This window comes from Asterias rubens, chromosome 8 (genome assembly GCF_902459465.1).
Source record: "Asterias rubens chromosome 8, eAstRub1.3, whole genome shotgun sequence".
Classification (NCBI taxonomy): domain Eukaryota; kingdom Metazoa; phylum Echinodermata; class Asteroidea; order Forcipulatida; family Asteriidae; genus Asterias; species Asterias rubens.
Genome location: NC_047069.1, coordinates 11,707,392 through 11,735,129, shown reverse-complemented (window position 1 = coordinate 11,735,129; position 27,738 = coordinate 11,707,392). Strand labels below are relative to the sequence as shown.

At 39.5% G+C, this 27,738-nt stretch overlaps 1 protein-coding gene and 1 non-coding gene across 2 annotated transcripts in view; one reads left to right on the top strand and one right to left on the bottom strand.

The window, feature by feature from the left end:
• The window catches only part of LOC117293585 (inverted formin-2-like), a 33,525-nt gene extending 23,332 nt beyond the window's left edge, over positions 1–10,193 (top strand). Inside the window, exon 4 of the mRNA XM_033775944.1 lies at positions 10,140–10,193. Within this exon, the coding sequence (XP_033631835.1) occupies positions 10,140–10,193 (54 nt within the window). The remainder of the gene's footprint in view (positions 1–10,139) is intronic.
• Positions 10,194–25,973: 15,780 nt separating this feature from the next.
• On the bottom strand, positions 25,974–26,055 carry Trnas-gcu. The gene has a single exon. It is a non-coding gene; the product is annotated as a tRNA-Ser (tRNA).
• Positions 26,056–27,738: the final 1,683 nt, after the last annotated feature.

The window sequence follows — 27,738 nt, the reverse complement described above, 5'->3', positions numbered from 1 at the left end:
AAAAGTATTACAAAAAATAAGTAATTAAGGAAGAATTCTGGCCCAAATGTCTGTTAAAGTTAAGCAATGGACCGGATTCCTATAGGATGGGAATGCAGACTTAGAGTGCATTGCTAATTCAAACTATATGAACGCATTGCGGCGACGCGGGTTAACGTGCTCTTTCTTTGGAACTTCCTTGCAATTTTCTTTCTATATAGCATCGTATGTGGATTCTTTGACTAGACAGGCCTGATCTTCACGGAGGCAAATGAAGGTGATTGCCTCCATGCACCCTGGTCATTGCCTAGGTGTCCTTGAAAAGCTCCAGTAGAAATTTACAAAGGGGAAAATGCATTGGTGTCCTTGCCCTTTCACAAACAAGCATGGATTTACATGATATAAGGGACAGTCTACCAGCTTTTGCCTTCTACATATACAAATATTAGCCACCATTTCCCCATTCGCATACCATTTTGACATATAGGCCCAGTTTCTTCTTGTATTAATCGATAACGCACCGTTTTGAAATAATGGTTTCACAACTGAATATTATTGCCTTCTACAAAATATCAGCCATCATTTCCCCATCCTCATACAATGTTTGACCTAGATTCCTTTACTTGTATTGGATTAACCGATAATGTACACAGTTTTGAACTGTAACAATAACATAGAAAGAAGTTCCATTCGAATCCCCTAAAGTTAACACAACTTTTGCCGATACCAAGAGGTCCCGGATTGGCCCCCTGGAACCTACAATGTGTACAGACACAACTCAATAGGAATGACCCGCTCAAAGCACCCACTGACTGACGTGAGTTGACAGTTTTTCTCCCCCATACGGGACTTTTGTGTATCGTATTGTTTGTAATTTTGATCAGCTTGCTTGTATTAAATAAACAGGTTAAGCTAGCACTGATGGATAGCCATCTCCTATACACAGGAAAGATCAACAATTGGGCTTCAATACTCGGTCATGCGTGTTTGAAGACGATGTGATCATAACAATGCTGCCGTGTATTGGGCCTCTCATCCGGGGGTTGTACATCAGTGCTGACGAAACGAGGGGTAGACTGTGAACTCCTTCCAGTCCTTTGTTTTTCGTGAAGTTGGCATAAAACTACCCACTGGAAATGTTATTACAAAAGGTGATACAGATTTAAGAAACAGATTTGATGAATTTTTTTTTATCATGATACTGTCGAGCCAGGCCGCAGAGACTTTTCTATAACATCGTCTCTGCTTCCAACAATGGTTTATACTAAACAGCTCCCCATTACTCATAATGGGGAGCAAGGTTTTATGCAAATAATTATTTTGAGTAATTACCACTGCCTTTAAGTTAAAAAACAAACTCAATTCAGCCTGTGGTTTGAACTGCCACAATTTAACTTTAATACCACAGACTGAGTTTGGAGTTGCAGTACTTACATGCATTTGTAAGCGTGCACCTAAGAACCACGGGTCTTTTGAAAAAGGCAAAGACAGGCCTACCCTTTTCTATTCGTTATAAAAGAAGGTTTATGCTGTAATTTATCATGGATGGAATTGTGTTGAAACCATTTTAAAAGGTTTGATAAAAAGAATCTGTCAGTAATATTAATGTCACTCACTCGGTAACAAAAGAAGGCTTTCCCTTTTCTTTTTAGTAACTCCCGGAAAAAGGTTAACCACTGCATTCCAAGTTCCACCCTCTATGTCCGATTACAATGAAAAATGAACTTGAAAATAACCACGAACGTGTCGTCCTTGTTTTCTTCATGAAAATTGCTTTTTTTTTTCAAAAAGCCCATTCACGCAGTAACAAAAGAAATGCATATTTCATTTTAATTTCTTTTGTTACCTATAATGCACACGCGAGCCTCTGTAAAAGGATTCTTTCAAACCCGCTTGAGGGCGTGTACTTTGTTGGGGAGCGCCCTCAATTGTTCTGAACAAAACATCCGGAAGGCATACTTTTTGAAACCAACGTTTTCTCTCCAAAGTACCAGCTTATGTACTTGGACATTCTGGGGAATAATTGCCCGTAATGAAAAGGATCATTGTTGGAAAAAAATAAATCTGGGAACGCTTTTTCATCGACACGTTTGTCAAATTTTTTAATAAAATCATCAGAATATTTCCCCCCCCTCGATTACTTGATTTTTCTCTTTGTGAATCAGTTTCGGTTCTTTATACATTAAGGTACTTGTTATTTTTTTCTGATACTTGGACTTGTAGAACAATAGAAGAAGAAAGGGGATATATAGCTGGAGGCCACGAAGGCCCTGCCCTCTGCTGTCTATGCTCTTGGTCTTGGTGCCTCTTCAAAAGTTTCCCACTTTTAGATTTTCCAATAGAACTGCCCTTTGCAGAATGAAAATGGTCTTTCCCTTTCTAATGGCATGTTCTTGTTTAATAAAGAAATACAATTTAGGGCTGTATGCTTCTTTTTTGAAAGGGCAAGGGCACCAAGGCATTTTCTTCTTGGTAAATGGTACCCTATGCGGCTACTCGGGAATTTCAAGGGCACCAGGGCAATGACTATGGGGCATGGAAGCAATCGCTTTCGTTGCCTCCGTGAAGTATCGACCTGCATAATTCTAGTATACCCCCCTTGTTGCGAATCGTTGGTTCAGATTTGGGTAGGCCGCATCCGAGTCCCGCTAGTCTAAAGTTCATGGGCATGTGTGTACCACGAAATTCAGTGAACAAAATATTACGACAGTGTTTTATAACGCTTTAAGTTTCATACAAAATGTCATTTGTTTTCTGTTACAAACGTTTATTTTGATGTAAACACCGTGTCTTGGATTTCACTTTTAAGACTCGAGAGTACCGATGTAGTTGTCAATTCTCACCCGTCTCAGTTTCGTTTAGTTCAAGGGTAAGAACCTCGTTTGAGTCGTCACCAGGACCACCGGAATTGATGTCTTCCTGCACCCACTGGTTTAGCAGTGATTCAATTTCTCCATTAAAAACGTTCATTGGATTCAGTTTCCAAATCGGGGTGTTGTGTTTTGTTTTTCTATTTGGAATTCCAGGTTCCGCTCCAGAGATTCTGGTTTAGCATTTATTTGGGAATGAATGTGACAATAATTTGGTAAGTTAAAAGGGGGGCGTTTTGCATGAATTGGCACACAGTGTATGTTTTAGTTGGTGCGTGTGTCTTGTTGATGTATTTTGTTTTGTTTAGTGTGCGCGTTTGGCGTGACCAAAAAGGTGTGGGAACGTAACGTTAATGAAACTGCATACAATACTAATGCGGATTGGTTGTGAAGTTTCTTACATGGTTATTAGAGCATCAGAGGCAGACAGAAACCGAGGATAGTGTTTATTTAGTTCAGACCCTCGGCCCCGCGTGTGTGTTCCTGGGAATTATTTGTTCCTCAAGCAAGCACGTACGTATACAAACCAAGGAAAGAACAATGATTGCACGGTATTTTTGTTTATGAATCAATCGTCAAGTTCATTTTAGAGAGAAAACAAGCTAAGGTTAAGAGCTATCGACGTAACGAAAAGTCACTGGTAAAAGTTTGATGCTTTCTGCTATTAGTAAGACTTAGGAAGGTCAAATTCTCTACTGGCAGTTGGAAATGTGTCTTTGAGGGAATTCTAGAAACAAAAACTTAATAATGATGATATATTTATTTGTTGGAGGAGCTTTTCAATTGCTTGCGGCCAAAAATGTTACATAGCTTTTGATTTCGTCGCGAAGAAGCCGGTGTTCTCGTATATTCAGTGGCGCGTGGTTATGTTCTCGCGATATCCAGACAAAGCAAAAGTTCATTGTCATTATTTATGAAAGCCGATCCGGAATCACATAAATGAGCCACAAGAATCGTCTGGAAATGTTAAATTTTCTCTCCCACTTGCTCACACAATAGGCCTTTGTTGTCGAATGTCACATTTCATAGATTGTGAACAAAAAGTCATACACCATGGACCAGTGGTTTTTGATGTAAAACGGTTCGCTACGGTCGAGCTGGTATATATTATTATGATGATGTTTTCCCTTTCCTGCAAAGAAAATGCCTGCAAAAAAGTTGTGAAAAAGTACTAACTGCATTGTACCGTTAACTTTTAACAAATTTTCAGAGAAACTTCAACAATAGCCCATTTCAACCCTCGTTTTAACATGCTTTAAAGGGTGTGTACAACAGAGGTTAGAATGAACTTTTAATGCTTACAGACTCGAACATTATTCCAACAAGGTATGAAGATTGCCATGGTGGTGTGGAAATCCAACTTTCGAACCGCGCGCGTGTCGCCTAAAACGCACACGCAAGGGAAAATGACCTCCAAAATGGCACAAGAGAACTTTATCATGGGCGATGACGTCATGTGATTTTGGTCAACTTAGTTGGGTCTCGGAACTGTGAGAAGTGGCTCTAAAAGAGGCATGGTGCTGACACAATGCACGAACCTATCAACATCTTTTGGGGATACTGGTGCAGGAAAAACATGGCCAAGAGGCGTTTTCATTAAGATTAACCCTGTAATACTCACAACGAAGTACTGTGAACTGCGCTGCACTTTTATGAGTGATGATTACCACATACATGTATACATAACCGACAATTATAGTTTCAAAAGCATTCAGATATGTTTTTGACCGGTTTCATATTTGATGTAATATGTTGGTTCTTGTGAAATAGGTAGGTGGGCGGGGGTAATTCGAAATGGTTTGCCCTGAGCAAGATTGCGAGACGGTCATCAGCATAGGCTACATTATGAGCCAGTTCAATCATGCTTTAGCACATCAACATCCTGTGAGAATTTTTGGTTGAACTTATGCCAAAGTGTTGTAGGTGGACGTGGTATCAACTAGTATTACCTCTTATGGCTGTGATTATTTTGTAATCATTTCTCATGATCACAAGTTAACACGGCCAAGAGGAGTGCAGAAAGGGGGCGTTGTCGGACCTGCGGCATTGGGGGGGGGAAGGGGGAGGTGGGGGGGGGGGCTGGGGGGGGGGGGGTACTATGGAGGTACCTACATGAACAACCATTCATACAGTCCCCCACCCCAGTTTTCTTGCCCATGATTTCTTCCAATTCTTACCACGTGATTATAAGTTCTGCAGGCCAGTGCAAAACTTTTCGTTCCGGGAACGATTTCGGCATGCAATTTTGCATAGCAAACTGTTTTTTTTTATACCACGTCCACCTACAACACTTTGGCATAAGTTCAACAACAAACTATTTAGACTAAACTTTTTGTTGTGCACACTGAGTGCTAATATTGAATAGCAAATTGTGATTCCTAAATAGCAACTGGTACATTTTGTGTAGCAATTTGCTCTGCTATACAAGGGAAATCTGTCACACCCAAAACATCAACGTGTGGTTAGGTGCAAGCAGACAATATTGTTTCAAAAGTAATCATAATAGCCTTGCAATTCTATGACTTTTTTTACTTTCTCAGTAAAAATAAAAATAGTTTTGCTCTCGTGTGACACACTTTTTGTGACCGTATAGACCCGTGTTTGGTCTGGTTGATGGTGCATGAACACCTATGACTGCTTGATACAATAGACGTGCTCAACAGTGACTGCGAGTTCGTTATAGTTGTCCAGACGTGCCCTGTTTCACTGAAGAGGACACCGTGCAGCCATTTTAGATCATCAAGACAAAATTAATTGTCAAAACGTGCACTGTCTGCACTGAATTTCAAATCACGGTGAATTTGATCACGATGCAAGTATAGGGACCAGGCATGGTACTTCATGGAGACAACGAAGGCGATTGCCTCCCTGCCCCCTGGTGTTTGCCTTGGTGCCCTTGAAATGCTCCAATAGAAATTTACAATTTCCTCATATGGTGCCCTTTATCAAGGAGAAAACAGTATTTTAACCTAATTCTGAGTTGGCTAGGGGCTAGACTACTGTTCCAACCTCGGTTTGGTCACATTGAATTGAATGGGCATTTACCGTCCTGTAGGACCCTGCGCCTTTCATGTAGACACTGACCTCTTTCAAGTTGTAGAGTCTTGGCAAGCAGTTAATCAATCTGCCCGCAAACTTGAAGTGTCACTGATAGACCCCCAAAATATAGGTTAACGTGGGACGTGACTGGTGCCATTAACATCAGATCTTTAAGAGCGTGTTTGATTCAATTTCAATCCACGGCCTTTCAATGTGTTTTGGATGAGTGAAAATCACACGCAATTGCTGATGACGTCACTGGCGAAAATACTGCTCGTTATTGGTTGTAATTAGTTTTAATTCTTAATTTTAGATCTTTAAGACTTTGTAATTTGATCGCAATTCAGCCTATGGCTGCAGCTGTAAAGTTATTACAATTAACCATTTCAAATCAAGTTACCAAAATTTAAAGTTACAGCGCCTCCAACGATTGCGATGAATGTTTTTCTTTGGGGAACAGTGATATCTCTAATGATTAGCAAGGAGTTATCGGTACCTCTAGCGTAATGAACGGTCCGACAGCACGATTCTCGTCATATAAAATGTTGTTTTACCCTTATACACTGATGTGTGTTAGCACTGTACTCAGTACTTTCCCGAGTTCTGGGAGAATAAACACAGGTATAATTAATTTCTCGGGTCCGATTCGAACCCACGACCCTTGCAATTCTAAAGCAGTGTCTAACCAACTAGGACACCGATATTACCCGGTAGCTAGAGGCAGTTTTAATACCATGTTTTAGCAGAGGGTATCACAACGATTTAATAGATGTTAAATTTGACTCTCGTCATGTCAAGTTCGCTTGGACTGTGGCCAACCAGTCATTTAGACTTCAAAATACACTCTTTATAAGCAGAGTATTTATGGCACTGCTCTTTACAAACGATGGCTGAATGAATAAGTTAATCTGCGCTCGTTTATATGGACGGGTACTGGTACTTGGCGACGAACGAAGGCCTTGCGCATGCAGCTATAGAATAACGAACACGTGCCACCACGGGTGGTTCTCAAATTAAAACAACTTGCACGATCTACTCTCACGATATGCGCGAGAGTCCAACTCGTCCTTCTCGTTACCATACTGCACATCAATATCAGGAGCATCTCTACATGGAAACCAGGCGGGGCGAGTTAACTACATGGAAATCAGGCAGAGCGAGTTGACTACACGGAAACCAGTCAGAGGCGAGGCGTGTTGACTATTGTACATGGAAACCAGGCAGGGCGAGTTGACTACATGGAAACAAATCAGGGGTTGAGTTGAATACGTGGAAACCAGTCAGGGACGAGTTAACTACATGGAAACCGGTCAGGGGCGAGTTGACTGGCAGCAATTTTGTTGTCTGTACAAGTCATCACTATTGCCACTGTCGAAGTGCTTTTCACGGGTAATTTTCTTTTGTCTAAATGGATTAAAAAAGGGAATCCTTAAAAAAAAAAACATCTGGACAATTTTTGCTGATGTACCAAAAAATTGCTGACTGGCATCCGTCTACATTCACCGGATGGTATACACCATACCGTTGAGGGCGCTCAGCACCCACTTGACGCACGTGTGCTGCGTCACTGCTCACCACTCAGCATTCTGAGTAGCGTACATTTTTACAGTCAGGCCGTCCGGATAAGAACAAAATGCAGGGGTTGAGATCTGAGATGTGATCACGTATACTACACCTCGGTATCATCAGCAGACACAACAAAGCCCTCCAAGCCGATGATACCTTGCTGGGATATTTGAGAATCAGATTGGATCTTAACCGTCTGGACTTCGGACATGTATTCATGCCGTGATTCTCCTTCGGTGGTTGTTAGGCGATCATTTCCGCATTGAGCTGCGCCTTGTTAGGATATTTCGCGTCTTCATGGTTTCACGTCTTCCGACTGACAACAAAGGACAGGAGATTGCAACCTGAAAACCCACGGTGAGAACATAGTATTTCATCTTCTTCAGTTGTTCCTTTTGTGTGTGTTTCATCATCAAGAAAGGCGCCAGAAACAGAGCAATTTGTCAAGGAGATTTCATTGATTTCCTTCATTATAGCTGCCTAATCTGTTTGCTCATAATGATTTTGCTTTTTTGTTAATATTTCAATATCATAAATTATTAACATAAGGGTTCGGGCCTGATACTAGACGGACACAACGAAGGCGATTGCCTCCATGCCCCTGGTAGTTGCCTCGGTGCCCTTGAAATGCTACAGTAGAAATTTAAAATTTCCTCATGTATAATGCCCTCTCAAGGAGAAAATGCCTTGGTGCCCTTGCCTTTTCAAAAACGAAGCATACGGAATTCAACTTCTATGTAGTTTTGCCGCAGTGCACTAAAGATCAGTCGCGTGTTTGTTTAAGCAACAGCCTTATTGAATTAACGTAATGTAACATGAGGCAACCAGAAAATGTCCGCAGTTCCTGTTTTTATAAACGACCGCTAATTAAATACCCTTGTTAAATTCTAATTAAAGTACCATTTCATTAGCTAATGAAATAACCAAATTATGGGATAATTGGTCGGCTCAAAGACAAGGTCATTAGTTGCATGTTCATATTCTTTGTAAATGATCAATAGGTCATTACATGAAAAAATGCATAATAAGTTAAACATTTGGAAACATATAAATTACCAAATCATGTTTTACTTAGAAATGAATGTTTCTTTTTGCCAATCAAATACTCTGAAGAACACACTTGATAAATAAACCCTATTTTACCAGAGAGGAGCTTAAAATAAATTAGCAAAAGTAATTTTATCAAACCAATACAAATTGCACTAATGACCTCACAGACCTATGATGAATTACCGCATTGACTACATGGAATGTTGGATTATCAAACGTGCCGCTATGTAACTTGTTATACAAACTGGTTATTAATTATAAGGCATGCATAATGTTCAAATAACTACTGCGTTATTTGAAGGGTGTCGACCGTGGTGTAACTATATCATTCGTTCACTTTCAATCCGTAGGAATAGATTGATGATGTCGAACCTCATTTCTCAAACGTTCATGGCATAAAAAACCCACATTGTTGAAAACGGTATTCCATAGGAACCGATGATATCACATCAAAGGTCGAACAATTTCAACCCGGAAGTCAAGATGGTGCTGTAACCAATTATGTTGAGAAGTAATTCCATCTAAAATTATAATTATCACATGCCTTAAAAATGCTTTCCACTTGTCTTTAATGCACTGTGTAAGTCTGTTTTTGCAGACAGTTACATTTCCAATAAGTTTAAACGTTTAAACGTGATAGACAGTGTAGCAGTACATACAACAATCGCACGCCATTTTGTCGACGCGTGCACAACTTTCGGTGAAATATTAATGTTTCTTGAAACTTAACCATACATGATTCAGACAAACTCTCCAAAAGAACAGCAACAAGACATATATCTTTAGACAATTTGGTCACAACCGTATGGCGCTTAAACAAGGATTATAAATAATATATTAACATATGGTCATATCTTTACATACATGCTACCAACGCTAAATGGTACCATCTCGCCCTTTGTGGCATATTCTGTTACATCGTTCTAGAGTGATGCTTGACACAAAATATGGTTAAATGAACTAAACACGCTCGACAAAATGGTGTCGGTTGTTGTAAATACATTCACACTGTACATGGCTCATGAGACATCGAAGCCAATAAAAGATGACTAAAACTAGGACATCTTATCAGCCGAGACGATGAGGCGAAACCCACCGTCTGGTCTCAGGAGGAGAGGTCTATGTACTTTCCTCAATAAGAGAGATACTGTTTCATGGTGTACCAGAAAGTATCATTGAAGGCACTGGACACATTTTTGGGTAATTGTCAAAGACCAGTCTTCTCATTTAGTGTATCTCAACATATGCTTAAAATAACAAGACTGTGAAAATTGGAACTCAATTGGTCATTGAAGTTGCGAGAGAATAATGGAAAAAAAAAACCACAAGTTGTGTGCTTCCAGATGCTTGAATTCGAGACCTTAGCTGAGGTCTCGAATTCAATTTAAATATATTAGTGAGAAATGACCTCTGTCTCAAAAACTACTGTTTCTCACAATGTTCTACAACAGCTCTCCATTGCTCGTTACCAATTGAGTATTATATGCTAACAATTATTTTGAGTAATTACCAATAATGTCCAGTGCCTTTAAATAACAATTTTGAAGCCATAACTTGTTATATCCTGCATCTATAATGCATTCATGGTGAACTGCAATTCACTGAAACATAAGGTCATTAATATTTGTATTGTAGACATGCCATAACGCGTTTGCAGTTGCTATGGTGCATCGTGATGACACAGAGTGAGGATCCGTTAGTTCGCTAGGATTTTGAGATCACATAAGTCCCTTCCCAAATACAGCAGACAAAAGAGCTACTATTATAATTACATGATACCCAAAACCTGGAAGTAAGTGCAGGTAAAAAATGCAATTATTAGTCTTATCTCGTGCCGCTGGCTTGTTTCTCGGATGAAAAGGGTTCGTTAATGGTATGCATCATGCATTATGCAAGTCAATAAGCACCGGTGGGAGATGGAGCCTACTGGGGGGAAGTTCTGAGTATACAGACCGAAAGGACAGGTCCTTGAAGGAAGATTGAACAAAATGAGGCTGCCTCGCACGCGAGAAGAGCCGGGTGACTATAGTAACGTGTGCAAACTACTCATAACGATCGTTTAGTCTGGATTATTCAAGTTAGTGTTATGTAAAAAGATGTGCAGTTCGCGTGCGATCAATGTAGTGTAGAAAGACATGGGTTCGCACGTGATGTCATAGCATGTGCACACAGCCACGCGTAAAGCTCCAACTTGGTAAATGAGATTATAAAAGTGAAACTGTAATTATTTTGTTGCCGAATAATCTTTATTTGATGTCAGGGTTTTGTGATGTGTAAGATCACGGTCTAGAAGAGGTCTGTGTAAATTGATTGTTATTTTGTTGGAAACAGTCTCTTAAACAAGCCGTTTTGGCATGCAGTCATGTAATTAGAGGGTTGAAAGTTGGTATCGCGTTGCAAACCATCATGATATTTTACACAACCGAACATGGTGATTTGAATCAAGACTATCAGCCGGCATCTCACTTTAAATGGTATCACACGGTATATGGAACTATGAAGCAATTCAAGAAAGACACCTTTACTGCGTCACGAACGCCATGCAGCCTGTAATTCGAGTCGATGTATAGTCTCGTATAGTCTTGGATGTTGTTTTCCATAATAGCAGTGGAATAGTGAACCACCAACCTGACATAAACGATTGGAATGCCTTCTTATTGAATTAATAAACAACAAACAACACCACAATTTCCCTTGTTCCTTTTTAGACATTTTCTGCATTCGGGTACACTGTAACAAAGCTGTTAAGAGTTTAAGCACAATTTAAAACATGTTTAAAGGATAAACATGCTGATCATTTTCACCCCTGCTCAGATTAAACACACACAAGGATATGAAAAACTGGGTACAAAAGCTAATGCTTGAAATGTGTTGAAATTCTATACACATTAATAAAAAAAACTATATCTTATCGTGTACGTACACGATAAGACACGATAAGTTATTGTGTACGTACACGATAAGTTATATTGTGTATGTACACGATATGTCCTAACTTATCGTGTACGTACATGATGATATAGAGGCGTTTTTTTTTTTTCGAGTGGTGGCACATGCGCTTCCGTATTCGGGAGCCTAGCACTGATTTTGTTCATCAGCACAGCCAGCTTTTGTCTCGTCTTCCGGAACGTATTGGGGTCAGTACGCTCAATTGCGTCAACATAATGAAATCTGAACAGAGCTCTTTCAGTGATTGCATGAATGCAAGACTACGGTTTGAGACGTGATTTAGTAATTAGGGGGTCCAGATTTTGTCCCTAAACTTTCAAAACAAGGCGTCCGAAAGACACATATAAGACTATAGGGCATGGGGTCAAAAAAGCTTCCAAACTGTGTGTGCCTTATCGAAATCCTGATAGGTCCCACCCACAGTTGAGCACTTCAGAAAAGATTGCGCCTTTTGAACACTTTGATATGACATTCGAACCCTCCCAACGAAAGTAATGTAGAGGTTGACCGCGTCGCTTGAAAGAATTACAATTTTCACTTCATGTTCTTAATACACAGACACAACTTGCATGTCTTGATATGCACAGAGTCAAGGAGAACATGGCCTCTGTTGCTCTGGTCTTGGCCTTGGTGCCCCTTCAAAAGCTTTCCTTTGACATACAGATTGTCCAATAGGACTGCCCAATATTCAAAATGAAAATGGCCTTGCCCACCCATTAATATGAAATTCCGGGCCTGCAACTAACTGGTTTTATAAGCAAAAACTATATCATAATTGTGGTTTAGTCCGCGTCTTTACACGGCAATGAAGTACAGTTAAACTCTGTTAATATTTGGTACGGTATGCATTCTTATCTGACACTTGTTGAAGAGAAAAAACAAAAAATGGACAAGTTGTTTTATGTAGAGCGTGTACTATGCACTGTGTTTTCATGCACAAGTTGTCATCACATAGAAATATTGACATAGTTTTAAGATAGATTACTGTTTTGGTCCCCTGCGTTGGGCTGGTTGACATTATTCACACACTTAACAGACACCAGCTCATGAATAGGTTGTTTGCATTAGCGGGGTCAAGTTCCGAACTCTGAATTCTCCCCCACCACAAAAGGGACCTCTCTAAAACTATGGACATATTCTCCGGGATTTGTCCGGGAGAGGGGGTACGGTGGCCTCTCATTGCCCCGCGATTGCCACTCTGTCTGCCCGTTTGATATTGACACAATTAGTGGGGGCCAATATCATCCCGTTGGAATTGCATGTTAATTTATGGCAACCATTATAACTGCATTCTTATGAGTCCCCAGAACACAAAATGATGTTGCCAGAGGACGGATGAGTCTTTTTTGACAGTGTCAATCATTTGAAATGCGTTTTATGTTATAGTGATTAATATTTTCAAAACTGAAAAAGGCCTATACGGGTCATTTTAGAGTCCAATAGTATAACCCTGAGTCATATCTTGTTTTGTTTGCTTTTCTCTGGGAGAGAAGAATTCGGGGAGACAACACAATTATTGGGAAACCACGAAAATGTTGGAGCCTATTATCTCGCCTACGTGATGTTATTTCGTCAAGATTCGCAAGATCAAGGTTCGAAGAGTCTTGAAGAATAATAAACACTTGTTCACACTCATAATAAACATTCATCACATTCTCACCCACCTGTCTGTTATCACATGGGTAGTTCTTCGCATTGTGCTCAATCATAACACACTCATATAGAAAAGGGACTATAACTTTCGATACAACAATTGCAAGGAGTGGTTTCACATCATTGTGTTGTAACCTATGGAGTTGTCGACTCGAGTCAGGCGACTTAGAATCGAGTAACTTTTTGTTGACCCATGACTTATTTTTCAGCACTGACTTGCGACTGGACTTGTACTTAATACATCAAATTACTTGCTGCAAATTATGCCTTACTATAGTTCTTTGACACCTTTAAACCAAAGTTAACGCAGATAATTTTGTTTAGTGGTAGACATAGAGCAGAATCAAATGTAAAAAACCCCCACTAAAATTGGTTCCGTGTTGAAAGGTACCCTATTTTACTCTACCCTGCCCAGTTCAGGTACCCATCCCTTCCCCGACCACAGCACCGCTGCTTACTATTTCGAGGCCCCGATTCTTAATTTCTGCTTTAATGTTTCTGTGCTTTGCTGTTTGCCGTCCTCTTATAACGACATCCTGAAAGATGTAATTTGGTCAGTCCCATGCGATCATTTCATAACGAGAGTCGACTGTATTTTGCTCAATCCAGTCTGGCGCCCGACTCCCATATAATAAGAAAATGTCTTATTCCCACGATTTGTGTTGATAATTTCTTCGCATTACCTTTGATGCCCGAGGTCTATCGGCTGCGATTCACCTTCGAAAGCCCCCTTTCGTGTTTATGCGTCTTAGTAACGATTTCGCTCCAATGCATCCATAACATGATTGGAAAACATTTATCACTCTGTTTCAATGGTGACGCAAAACATACACTCGAAATGTCAAGACAATGACGTCAGAGGGAGGTAACAATGCCGGTCGATTTGATGAGACATTTACGGAAATATTGGCTATTTGAGCATTTTATCAACAAGTATATACACCAACACGGACGTCTATGTTAAAGGCACTGGACACCTTTGGTAATTTCTCAAAACAAATTTTAGCATACAAACTTACTTGACGAGCAATCGAGAACTGTTGATAAGTATAAAACATTGTTAGAAACGGCTCCCTATATGAAGTAACATATTTTGTGAGAAAGAGGTAATTTCTCACTTTGTCAGTTTTTCAAGCCTGAACCCTAATGTATAATAGGCATCGGAAAGCACACACGTTTGTGTAACAATGATGTTTTTCTTGCATTATTTTTTTGCAACTTCGATGACCATCTGAGTGCAATTTTTCACAGATTGGTTATTATAGCATATGTTGGAATACACAAAGTGAAGATACTGGTTGTCCAGTGCCTTTAACCTAGCGACTATACTTTGAGCATGTTATCAACAAGTACACGCCTACACGACGCCTACTTAAACCTGTTTAGGTGACACTTAATGTTTATCCCAAGGAAACGTAACATAGTGTGGCACTGTTTTTCCTTCTCTAAGTCCAGAATTGAAGAAACAGAAAAACAGCACGATCACATCACCGCTTCCCATTTCAGGCGTGCGACTAATCAGGATATTTTCAAGAGATCACCGTCTGTCTTCCATTGATTTCTGCATTAAATTGAAAGACACGAATTTGCTCTCAAAGCAAGAAATATGGCCAACAAAGCCATGTGATTTTGATTTGTTGTGATGTAAAGAATGAGCAACTTTTATTCGTGCGTGCAAAATCATATGATGGCCACAGACATTGATTGTGCAGTCTTTTGGCATGTTTATCATGAGGATTTAGGTAGGTGCATACTTATTAGCCAGAGGGGTGTCTGGGTATCTTTTGGACACTCTTGAATTTCTTTTTTAAACCCTATTCTTTCTGCCATTTATATGTAAAAGAAAAAAATTGACACCCTGTTTTATCTGTCGTTTATATGTGAATGTAAAATTTGGACACCCAGTTTATAAATTTCCAGTTTATTTGGATAAAACTTTGGGTGCACGTATGAACTGATTTCTTCAGATCATGCTACCCCAGAACAGGAGAGTCAGGGGTTCAGTTTTATAAATTGAGATATCAATGTGAGCATGTAAAGGACATGCCTTCAGTGTTACAGATAAAGCTCGTACCCAAACAGATTACATCAGTCGACCCCATGTCTTCCAACATTATATTAAAAACTGTGTTTCCTCAAAATACCACATAAAAAGAGCCCCACATAGTCCCAATGAAGATTAGTACCTCATCATGCCCACTTTTCCATATTATAACAATCATTTTCAATTCAATTGAACAATCGCGCAAAACAGGATATTAAAAAACACCATACAATTAAAGATTTTTACAAAACAAATAAAAACCAAACCTTACAGTCTGATAGGATACAAAACCGGAAAAATGTCTTTTAATTAATCATTTTCTAGTTTCAGAAACCTGTTTTTGCTCCGATTTACAATCAATAATCAAAATAGACGTTTTATTTCCTTCCTCTTTCAAATCAATGATGTTATAGTCTATTCACATATCGCAACAAGGAACATATTATATTAGTCATCTGATATTTTGTTTGTCACATGAATTGTCCTACTATCAATAGCTTTCCCCATTGCTCGTTACGAACGTTATTATGCGAGTAACTCATTTGAGTAATCATCAATAGTGTCCAGTGCTTTTAAAGGGTGTATGTACTTTTTGTAGGACAAAAAACACAATGTCCACAGATTTACACTAAACTTACACAGTTTGAAGATACTGATAGTAGAAAGCTTCCCTGAAAATATTACGTGCTGAGGTGCTGTAGTTTTTGGGTAATGAGTAAAACAATTTAATGAAAACAATTTTCGTCTCAATTTTCATGACATTGTTTTACTCATTTCTCAAAAACTACAGCACCTCAGTTAAGTAATCTTTGAAGGGAAGCTTTCCACTATCATTATCTTCAAACCCTGTAAGTTGAATGTAAATCTATGGACATCTTGAAAAAGTACCCAAATCCTTTAAGAAAATATGACCTTGGATCTGGTCTAATCAGGCAGGCTTTTTGTAAAGACAATATTGTTTTTTGTATTTTTACTCACTGTGTTCAGTTAGTTACAAATTTGGTCGATGCATTATGTACGCCAAGTTGCATCTGCGTATGAAGTCACTTGGTATTATTAAACTGCTGGGAATTCCAGCAAAATGAATTGTTCGGTGAAAAAACCCTGATTAAGCTGTGGTAGGGGTTTATAGGAATCACAGCAGGGTTTACTGTTTGTGTTGGGCGTTAGGACGAACACTAAAAAGGACAGTCGGTCAATGAATAAAACCACAAATTGAACTGTTTCTAAAAAGTTCATTCTTCGATAAGTCCCTGCAATGAACCGGGGCATAGAGCAAGGACCTCAACTATTTTTTTAAAGGCAGTGGACACTATTGGTAATTGTCAACGACTATAGCCTTCACAGTTGGTGTATCTCAACATGTGCATAAAATAACTAACCTGTGAAATTTTGAGCTCAATCGGTCATCAAAGTTGCGAGATAATAATGAAAGAAGAAAACACCCTTGTCACACGAAGTTGTGTGCTTTCAGATGCTTGATTTCGGGACCTCAAATTCTAAACTTGAGGTCTCGAAATCAAATTCGTGGAAAATTACTTCCTTCTCGAAAAGCCGTTTCTCACAATGTTTTATACCATCAACCTCTCCCCATTACTTGTCACAAAGAAAGGTTTTATGCTAATAATTATTTTGAGTAATTACCAAAAGTGTCCACTGCCTTTAAGCTTAGTTTCCACTATTTAAAATATGGCAAATCTTAAATATTTCACTGGCTGGTTGAATATCGCGTCTGCACTTAAAGCCAGGGGACACTATTGGTAATTGTCAAAGACCATGCTTCTCACTTGCTGTATCTCAATAATGCATAAAATAACAAACCTGTGAAAATTTGAGCTTGATTGGTCGTCGGAGTTGCGAGATAACTATGAAAGAACAAATCACCCTTGTCACACGAAGTTGTGTGCTTTCAGATGCTTGATTTCGGGACCTCAAATTCTAAACTTGAGGTCTCGAAATCAAATTCGTGGAAAAATTACTTCCTTCTCGAAAACTACGTCACTTCAGAGGGAGCCGTTTCTCACAATGTTTTATACCATCAACCTCTCCCTATTACTCGTCACCAAGAAAGGTTTTATGCTAATAATTATTTTGAGTAATTACCAATAGTGTCCACTGCCTTTAAGCGAGTGACTAGTTTCCTAATCACAGCGACAGACTTGACCACATTCCAAGTCTACCTCATTTTTTGAGTTTTGATTGGTAACCTTTATGCAAGTCTGTTCATGTGGTACCATGCCATTGGAAACTTCAATATGACTTTCAATTTGAAAGTCACATTTACATTGGTAATATAAACATGACTCTTTTTAGTTTATACATTCAAGGTAGGCCTACTAGTACTATTATACCAAAAACTATGATCAAATATACAACATTAAATCTACATGGATCCACCTGTCTTAGCTCTGATTGTTCAAGTCCACATATAACTATGCATAGTATGACAAAATAAACGAATATTTGTTCTTCAAGTCTACATAAAACTATGCATACTATGCCGAAATAAACGAACATTAACTAGACATATCTTTCAGTATATCATTCACTACTGGTTCATAAAATATCATGTAGGATGAATCAAGGACCCCCTTATTTTGATTACAAAAGGGCCCTTTAACCATATTGTGCACATATCGAGAAATATAACTCGTATTTTCACTGTTTGCGAATTGATGACGGAACTTGAGGGAACGTACCTTGGATCGGTCGAATTGTTCTTTGAAAAGCGTTTTAAACCAAGGCAACGTGTCCCTTTAACTGTTTTAAGGACCTGTAGAACCAACCCCAAAGCAAGAATGAAACTGTGTTGTTTTACACCTTTACTTCTTCTGAGGTTAGGAGTCCTGTTTATTTATAAGTTTATATTTATATTTTTATTTATTTATTTACCGTTGTAACATTTCTTTAAAGCATATGTATACGTAGTATGACGTTAGTGGAAATAGTCGTGCAGTTGTTTCGAGCCTGTGTTTGCATTTGTGACCAGGTATGTCGAACAATTATTGTCTAAAACAAAAACAAGGCAATTTATTTAACACGTCCAACTCCCTGGCTGACGTATCCTTCATGTCGGGAAACAATTTATCAACTTCTGAAGTACGAGCCTTTTGTATTGCGAGAAGATTTTCGTTATGATTTGGACCGGTGACCCGCTGAAAGCGCCTTGTCGACGCCACATAATGGCACCCGGAATGTCACCCTTCGGACGGGGCAGGTTACGGCATAGTTACAGCATCCTCACTGCATTGTCCGGTATATATTTCGGGGGTATCAATGGGGCCGAAGGGCACCCCTTGCCCGGGGGCTGGTTGTGGGAATCGGCTTAGAATAGGTTAGTCCTTTATCGCGTAGGCCTACGTGTGGAACGAGTACAGTCGTTTATAGGGGTGGCACCCCCTATAAAAGTGCAAGGATGGACGTGTTTTTGTAAAGACCCTAATCTTTATCGTGCCCTTTAGCATCCTTGTCGTGCTCCCTTTGTTCAACCAGTAAAGAACAACGGTTCGCAAAATTTAGGAACCCGACTATTTACCCCTTGGTTCTGGCTTAGGCTGCTCACTGGTTTTAAGCCACTTTCAATAATGGCAACGTATACAGCTCGACCGCTGCATCATCATTTGTTGAAGAATAGTAAGCCCCTAGCAACACCCTTACAAACGGTCATAGCCGTAGCTGCAGCCGCCAATTCGGATTTAACCTCGGATTTGTTCGATGGCATCAGGAGAAACAAGGTGAATTTCTTTTTGGTGGAAACCATACTTCCCCATGAGCGAACATGCAGTTCACTCACCGTTGGAGCATGGTTGGAGCAACCAATGTAGCGGAACACCGATAACCACGGAGGAAGGAAATTCCATGGTTTAACCAAACCCATCTTTTCAACATGTCAGTTTGAGCATGGACAGGATCAGTTGAAAACCCACCCACCGTCCAATATGTACAAATACTAATTGTTCAGGTCTTCAAGGTGCCGGATATCATAAAACCTTGAGATGAGATTTGTGCAATTAGGCAATATGGATCCATAGAGGTGGATCAGAGTGTCTGTAGTGCAGTATTTGAAAACATATATTTTCAAATTCGATGTAGCCGTATTGGCACTACGTTTCAATATATTTTGGTCTGATGTGCAGTAATCGCAGGTCATTTTTCTGTATTCTGCTATTTATAGAATCGTGCCTAAGCCTTTGTGTGGACCATGCAAGTCTCGGAGTAGCTCGTGTTCCCACCCAGGGTTTAAACATTAATGTGCGCGAAGCGTTCAAATCGCGAGGGAATCGCATGCATAAGTTGTTTTATTCATTCACATTCTATAAAACAAAATCATAGAAAGTTCGAGAATCTGACTGGAAAAATTTAGTTCGATTTTGTTCTGCATAAAAGCTATTCTGCAAAAAAAGAACCTACAAACTGTAGTTCGTCGGTTTGTCAAACGTCTGGGAACAATAGTTACAATGAAAAATGTGCCATTGGGATTTAAACTTGCATAGATCAAATGCAGGTTTTTTGTTGGTAATTTGTGGTTTAGAATTTGGTTATACTCAGCATATTAGAATGTAAGAAAGTGGTCAGACTGCATTTTCCCTCACCACAAATGGGTAAAACACTCAAGGGAAGTATAGGCCTACTAAAATGGCAGTTGCAACCCTTTACTGTAATAGTGCACGATGAAATATTAACCAGAAAATGAGCTGTATTTTGGCTACAGTCATTCATATCAGAAAACTCATAACATTCCTATTTTGCAAAGTAATTAAAAAAATGCCCGCAGGGTGTTTTCATATTGAACCAGCAGACCCGATGGTCATTGTAAACTCGAGCGCAAAAAAGGCTTCCAACGAAGGGGGGGGGGGGTTAACTTCAGTTGAAGGGTCGGCTAGAGTTCAAGGACCCCCTTACCTTCAGCCCCTTTGAACAGCTTTATAAAAAATTTACCCATGAAAGGAGGAGGAAAAGGGATTGTCGCCTGGCTGCTTCATGGAAAAGTCAAACACATTTTGCATTGCCTTGTTCCGTCAAATCAGCCAGCTGAGGCAGAAGTAACGAGGGCCTCCCGGTGAAAATACACAAATATCAGGGGCCTACTCCGGGGACGCGAAGGCCCTGAAACGGCGCCTTCTCGCTGTGTTGTTGAGACGCTTCTGGATCAGTCTCTTAATTTCTCAGATTTCTGGCCACATTGTGAGCGTTTTTATAGAGGATTATTTACAGTTTTAAATCTAAAATTACAATACGGGAATCTCTGTTTTATTTCCCGTCTTTGAGTATCGCCCAAGGGCAAGACAGTAAAACTTGGCTAAGTGTATGGATGAGGTTAATTGGATTTGGGAGTAATGCATTTCGGTATCTGTATTAAGCCATTTTATTGATCTTGTATGGACGAAGGAGAGTGGGAACCACAGTTATTACATCTAACAAGATGTTTTAATTATGGTAAGATCAAATGGAAGGGTTTCCTATAGTCGTTAAACCGTTAAGCCCAGTCTGGTCAGTGCTTATTAATGCTCAGAAAATGCTCAGATTTGCTTGAAGAAATATATGGAGAAAAGTTCATTACGTTTGGGGTAAAACCCTGCCACTCGCCCCCCACGCACACCCACACTCGGTAGTGTCCCGCTGAAATCGATAATTTTGACCAAAAAAGGGATTCGGGCGTTTCGACAAAGCATAAAAGTAACCCAAAAGAGGGGACATTGCTAATTTTGTTTTACAAAGTCCAAACATTAAGAGATCAAAAAGAATACCTCGATGTATGGGGTCGACAAAACAAATAGACACATGCATCCACACAAATGTCTGTCATGGAGGACTTCTCTTTGTGTTGTCTACGGTTCTTTTTTTTTAGAATTGTCCTCATCGGTTTGTGCATACATACATACATACACATACATACATACAACTAAATATTTATGAAGGGCCTTTACATCAAGATCAAAGCGCTGAAAAGAGCAAAACCAATGGAACTATGAATACAACAAATTACATCTGATACAAGTGAGTTTTGAGAGATTGTTTGAACAAAGGGCAAAGAGTTAGAATTTCTGATGCGTACTTTGAGGTTGTTACACAAATCAAACCTTAGAAAGAACACGTCCTCAGTCTTTCAAACCACCAGTATCCTTTGTACTTGTGTCACCATGTGTCAACTGGTGGACACGTTCTCACACGTAACACCCCGTAGATTATAAGAGATACCCGTCCAGATGAAGACTTAACAAATCTCTGTGCCAAGCTATGTCAATATAGCCAAGGTTTGAACCCGGTTCAGATGACAGGTCGATTGCAACGCTATATCCCCAAATCTCTATCAACATAACGTATATCAGTACTCAGTACAGTTACAGGGTTTAACTTGTATGTAGGGCGAGTCTATTTGACCGGGTCAATGGAAGTGTATAGGTATGAAGATTCAATGCAAATGGTAAATCTGAGTGCCATATAACTCTCGATTCTCATAACGTGTTGAGGTTGTTGTTTATCATTAATTTTTATTCATTGAGCTAGACAATTGAGCTTCAAACATTTCTTAAGGAGTGTGCTTTTTATAGCACCTCCATGGCATTTAACTTGTTTTCATCAAAGTCATTGGAATAACTAATGTCATAATGTGAAATAGACTGCACTTTTGAGCCCCTTTGCTTAATAAGCCACTGGTTTGGTGGTAGGGTTACGGACCCGTGAAGTGATGCAGGTACTTACCACTAAAGTGCCCATAATTGCCTTTGGTTCACGCTTTAAATGGCAGACGACTATTAGATGAAATATATATATATAGTAAGTATGAATCCTGGATTAGGAAGCTAGGTCTATGACGGAGAAAGAAGCCCACGGGCGATGTATGTCTGTCTTATGTCTATCTTATCCCCCACCTCTCAGGAAGAAATTAATACGATTATACGCTGCTTTACTCACACGTGCCGGCATTTTCAATTTTTTTGTTTTCCTATTTACAAAAGAGAGCCCCCATCCAGGAATGTTCCTTAGAAAACAAGCAGTTGAATAAGCCTTTAGAAAAACCACCATTGTATTATTATTATTTGACGTGGACAATGGTTGTTCGGAGCATGTTCTTAGTCATGAATGCCGAGGGCAATTAATTTTCTGATCGGTTTACTTTAAGATATTGTGTTGTTTGTATATGTGTTTTACGACTTCAAGGCATTGTAGTACAATTATAATATAATTGAATTAAACATTGGCTTTACGTTTATTGTTCATAATCAAATCGAGTATTTTATTGTATGACACATCAGTAAGGTGGTTAAATGGTTTAATTACATTTTTCAGAGGGATGACAAATTTCAGACCTGTGTCTACGTCTGCATTCAGATCTGTTTTGTCTATCTACATGAAAAACCAATTAAAACGCTCCATAACGAAATTGAATGCCATCAAAAATAAAAAAATCAACCAATATATAACCGCTTTACAGAATTTGCTCCGATATTTAGAACATTTGTGAACTTAAAATTGAATTGCCAATAATGACAATGATTAGAAAGAAAAAAAGAACAGGGCGAGAAAATGTGTATTTAAACAGACACTGATTTTCATAAGAAGCCAGACTGGGGAAAAGGTGGCTGATCTGCACTGAAGGTCAACACCATAATTTGAGTTTACTCATGACAACTCATGCTTAATCTGTGCAAATTCACCACTGGCTTGCTTTGTTTAAATAAGCAATTAGCTGACGCGACACCCTTTGCTATTTATAATGAATCTCATTTTGAGCTCCGGCACTAATGTCCCCATTAATTAAAAACAACAAAAATCTAAACAAATTTGTTTCATGCACAAAGCCATCTCATTAATGACTCATTGATTCCTGCATCGTTGAGTTAAGATACCAGCTATAAACTATAATGACATATTAACGATAAAGGTACACAGAAGTGGGGCGATTGACCCGTGCTATGAGTTGACTCTTGCTAGTCTATGACGAGATGTGGTAATTTCAAACTGCAAACACCACGCACGTGTCTGGGTAGTCTTGGTGCAAGACGTTCTTGTTGAGTTGGTAAAACTTCTAAGGTAAAACCATACAGAAGAAGTGGAGCGGGGATCGCGATAGTTTAGTGATAGTGAGTAACAACGTCTTTTACCAAGACTAGCGTCTGGCCTGCCTATGCAAACAACGGTGCTATCGCAGCATGTGATATTACAAATCAACTGGAACAATTTCGTACAACGATGCACCCTTTCTGTCCGTTCGCTCAGACGAACCCATCAAAGGCAGACAGCTATCCTAATTCTGCAGAATTATTTGTTAAAGGGGTTGTCTTTAAAGAATTCCACTGAGTGCTAAGATGAACGTATGTTTTCCTCTCTCACGTGAAACAATGTCCACATAGTCAACCATGTTGAGTAGACCGTGCAAGTCTCACCGCGTTTGTTGAATACGCGCGAGACTTGCACAGTCTACTCGCAAACAATAGTGTTTTACAATGTACTTTACAATTATTTCCATATTCATATTCAAATTCTTTATTAGATCATGACATTGTTTGCCAAAGTTCGAATGGAATCAGGAACACATTCACTACAAACAAGTAACAAAAGTGGGCAGAGAAAGAGTGGAAAACAAAACCCTCAAATTTTCGGAGGAAACTAAAGACCAGATTGGAAGGATGCCTTTGGCGATACTCATTGAATATCATTAGATGTCTTCCTATCACGAGGAAATATCCACTCAGTTTGAGATGAAACCAGACACCCTTTGAGCTCTCCGGCTTAAGAACATTCACAGCTACATCCCTCCCTCACTCTCCTAAGAATTGCCATTTAAAGATAGTCAGTTGGAAGCCGGAGGAAAAGTGGATTAGATATCCCCTCTTAATACAAGAATCATGTAATTGGCCTAAAAGGTATTATTCTGTGTAAATTGCATTAGCATAATTGTATTTCTGTGGACACGCGCCGCTGCAGTGAGACAGATAGCAACGGTACAGGAAGGTGTTAGATTACTACACAGCCAGATGGCGTATACAAACCTACTCTACATTTAACTGATATGACTCAGAAAGTTAATATTACAGTTATAGGAAGAGCCTGTAGTTTAGTGTCTTCAGGGACCTCGCTACGGGTATGCCTAATGGAGTGAGTCACTCACGGCTTGTGAATTTTCTCTCTTCCAACGTGGCAGGTTTTTAAATTGGAAATAAATTTCATGCTGGGGAAGCAAGCTATAATAATGCAAACGGTTCAGGGGGGTATCAAAGCATAAAATATTACAAGAACTTGGCCAAATAGCTTTAATCTTGTTGACATGGTCGTGAGCTTTGGGACTTGGGGGTATGAGGATGCCAATAGGAGGTGAAGGGGAAAGAGAGGCTCGATGTGATGCATTCATGTCGAGAGGATAAAAGGCAAACATCAAACGAACTGACGGACGGACAGACCAACAACCCTATACATTGTCGGTTTTGAAATTTGGTCAGAAAGGTCGTGGAGCGATGTTACCGGTGGCCAGGGGTGGATTTCACAAAGGTAGTCCTAACTTAGGACTAGTCCTAGGCAATGCTAAGAGATAGGACTGGTCCTAAGTTAGGACCAGTAACTCATCCTAACTTAGGACTGGTCCTATCTCTTAGCATTGCCTAGGACTAGTCCTAAGTTAGGACTACCTTTGTGAAATCCACCCCAGGTGCCTTGGTGATCACCATGCGTGGCCACCTGTCACACTGTGAACCTTTCTAATGAAACTCTTATAGACCATTGCCAATAGCGGCTGCCTATATCAGTAGTGGCTATCGCTCAACCACTATTTAGCCATAGTTGGGTTCAGCAAGCCACAGTTGGCCAGTAATGCTCTACAGCTGCCGACCAAACCAAGTCTTTTACAGGAATACAAGCCACTTGCTAGAGTGGCCCAAAAGCCAGACCGTGACCCCAACACTGTGACTAATCAGCCCATCCAACTACCCGACTTCAATTTTTCCAATCAGTTCAAAAACTTGTTCCCATAAATTCACACTACCTTCATAAACGAAACCCAAATAACATCCCCCCTCAGGAACATGGATCAAAAGTACCAGCCTAATTTTCTTTGGAAGAAGCCCAAAGTAAAAAAAAAAAATCCATATTTGTCACACCTCTAATTTAAAAAGAATATCACAAGGGTTGTAGATTAATGAAATTTGCTCGCAGGTGACTGACAAGTTGGAATGAGATGGTGACGCTCTGAGAATGTCGACTCTATGTCTACACGTACGTGCAACGGCTTGGTTTGAAGCCTTTGTCACGTAGAGACGACCATTTTATCAACATTAATTTCATCTCCAATTTAGTAGGGGTGGGCTTATTATTAGTGCATAATCACTTCATAAATGGCTGGATGTGAGTCACTTTGGGCTTAAATAGTAAAAATGCACAATTCGTGATAAACTGCTTTAATAGCACAAAGTATCGTAGCCTCCTATAAATTAATTATTTCTGTCATTACAATTACAACGCCAGTCTCTCTGATTAACACGACGTGTTCATAAGACACCTTAAGGCTAAACTTTAATAAAGCACTGCGCACATAATTGGAAATACAAATCTAAAAGTGTACAGGTTGAGTGCAAAAAATAATTGTTCAGTTTAATTTGGATTAAACTTTGTTGCAAGACTTGACACACGGTCAAGCAAATGTGGCCTACAGGCATTGTGCTTAAACTTGTTGTAAAGTATTACACCGGGTAGTAAAATGTGGGCCTGTTACAATCAAGAAAAAAATAAAATAATATTTTACTTTCAGGCCAATCGAACCGTTCCCGCCTAAACAAAGTTTTCCTTGATGCTAATTGGTTAAAAGAAGAAAATCTATAAAAAAAAAAAATCGACGAGGATGGGATTCGAACCCACGCGTGCAGAGCACAATGGATTAGCAGTCCATCGCCTTAACCACTCGGCCACCTCGTCTGCCATACTGAACGGCAAAAATGCAACAGTGATTCTTAAAATATGCCGGTCATCAATAACACATTTTGTATAAAAAATATATATATAACAAAATAAAAAAGAGCGAGAGAGCAGGGGACCAGGTTTAGGCTTGAAGGTAGTGGACAGTATTGGAAATTTCTCAAAATAATTAAAACCTTACTTGGTAACAAGCAATGGAGAGCTGTTGATAGTGTAAAACATTGTGAGAAGCGGCTTCCTCTGATGAAACGTAGTTTTCGAGAAAGAAGTGATCTTCCACGAATTTGATTTCGAGACCTCAGAGGTCTCGAAATTAAGCATCTGAAAGCACACAACTTCGTGTGACAAGGGTGTTTTTTTTCTTTCATATCTCGCAACTTCGACAACCGATTAAGCGCAAACAATTTCACAGATTTGTTATATTTGAGCATATTATGTTGAGATACACCGACTGTGAAGACTAGTCTTTGACAATTACCAATAGTGTCCAAATACTACGATCGATGCAAACAAATATATATATAAGATCAATGAGAGCTAAAACGTGCATTCCGCTATTAATTATTAGATTGAGATGAACGCGTTGCTATGACAACTATCCAACTTCTCTCTGCATCCAACTTCTCTATGAGAAAGAAGACAGAATAATTATATTGAACAGTTTGGGAGATAAATACAAAGTATTGCAATTTGTACGGTTTGATAACTTCCCTTTTTCATGATTTTGAGCTCCAGGTAATTGGGGTCTATAATTCTTTGGCAAAAACATACATGCATTTTCTAAGTCAAACATTGATTTGTTGATGTTGATATATTTTTTTCAAACTTATATGTATTTTTTATTTAATGACCTTTTGGTAATTACAAATACGAAGTTGCCATTAGTGACCTTACACATGTAGTTTTGAGCAGAAGACATGTATAATGTCTTGTCTTTGTACAATCTTATCACAGGGGTGATATAACACTGGGTTCTCATCCTTGGCTTCGGCAGCGCTCCCATAGCTACGAACTCGTCATAAACCCTTCCACATTTATGATCGCCAAACTGCATTACAATCACGTCTAATTTTGGAAATATATTTTCCAAATAAAATGTCTCCTCTTTTCAGCGCATGTTGTTTCGACAAAGACTAGTAAATATGTGTAGTTTCAATCGACGTTTCTGTGAATCAATAATGTATATGTACAAGATCAAGGTCATCATCCAGCTATTCCCGTCCCTCTTCCCTATCCCCAACAAATCCTCTTCCTTTAAAATTGCATTATCAGTGAGATTCAGCCTTGAGTATTATATATAGACAACAACCCCCAAAGAGCAGACATCCTAAAATTAATTACAACGTGTTCGGCAGTGAGGGTCGACTCGTCTCCGAGGAGCCACCATCAGTCATAATTATCGCAAGCCGAGATGTTTGTACAGGCGCCGGGGAGGCCCAGGTGACAGCCTGGTGGTCAAACACTGCGGAGGCAGAGGTGTTTGTCTCGAAGAGTGCTTGATCCTTCTTCGGCTGGCAATTTCATTCTCTCGCTTTTCGTTTTCTGCTCTTTCCCTTCATCCGGAATCAGGAAGTGTGATCAAAGACAACCCGTCTGAATTTAGTCTGCCGTCAGCCTCTTGTGATTAGTGCTCATGAAAATGGGATTGGTTTGTTAGGTGTACGGAGGGGATAAGGGTGAGTT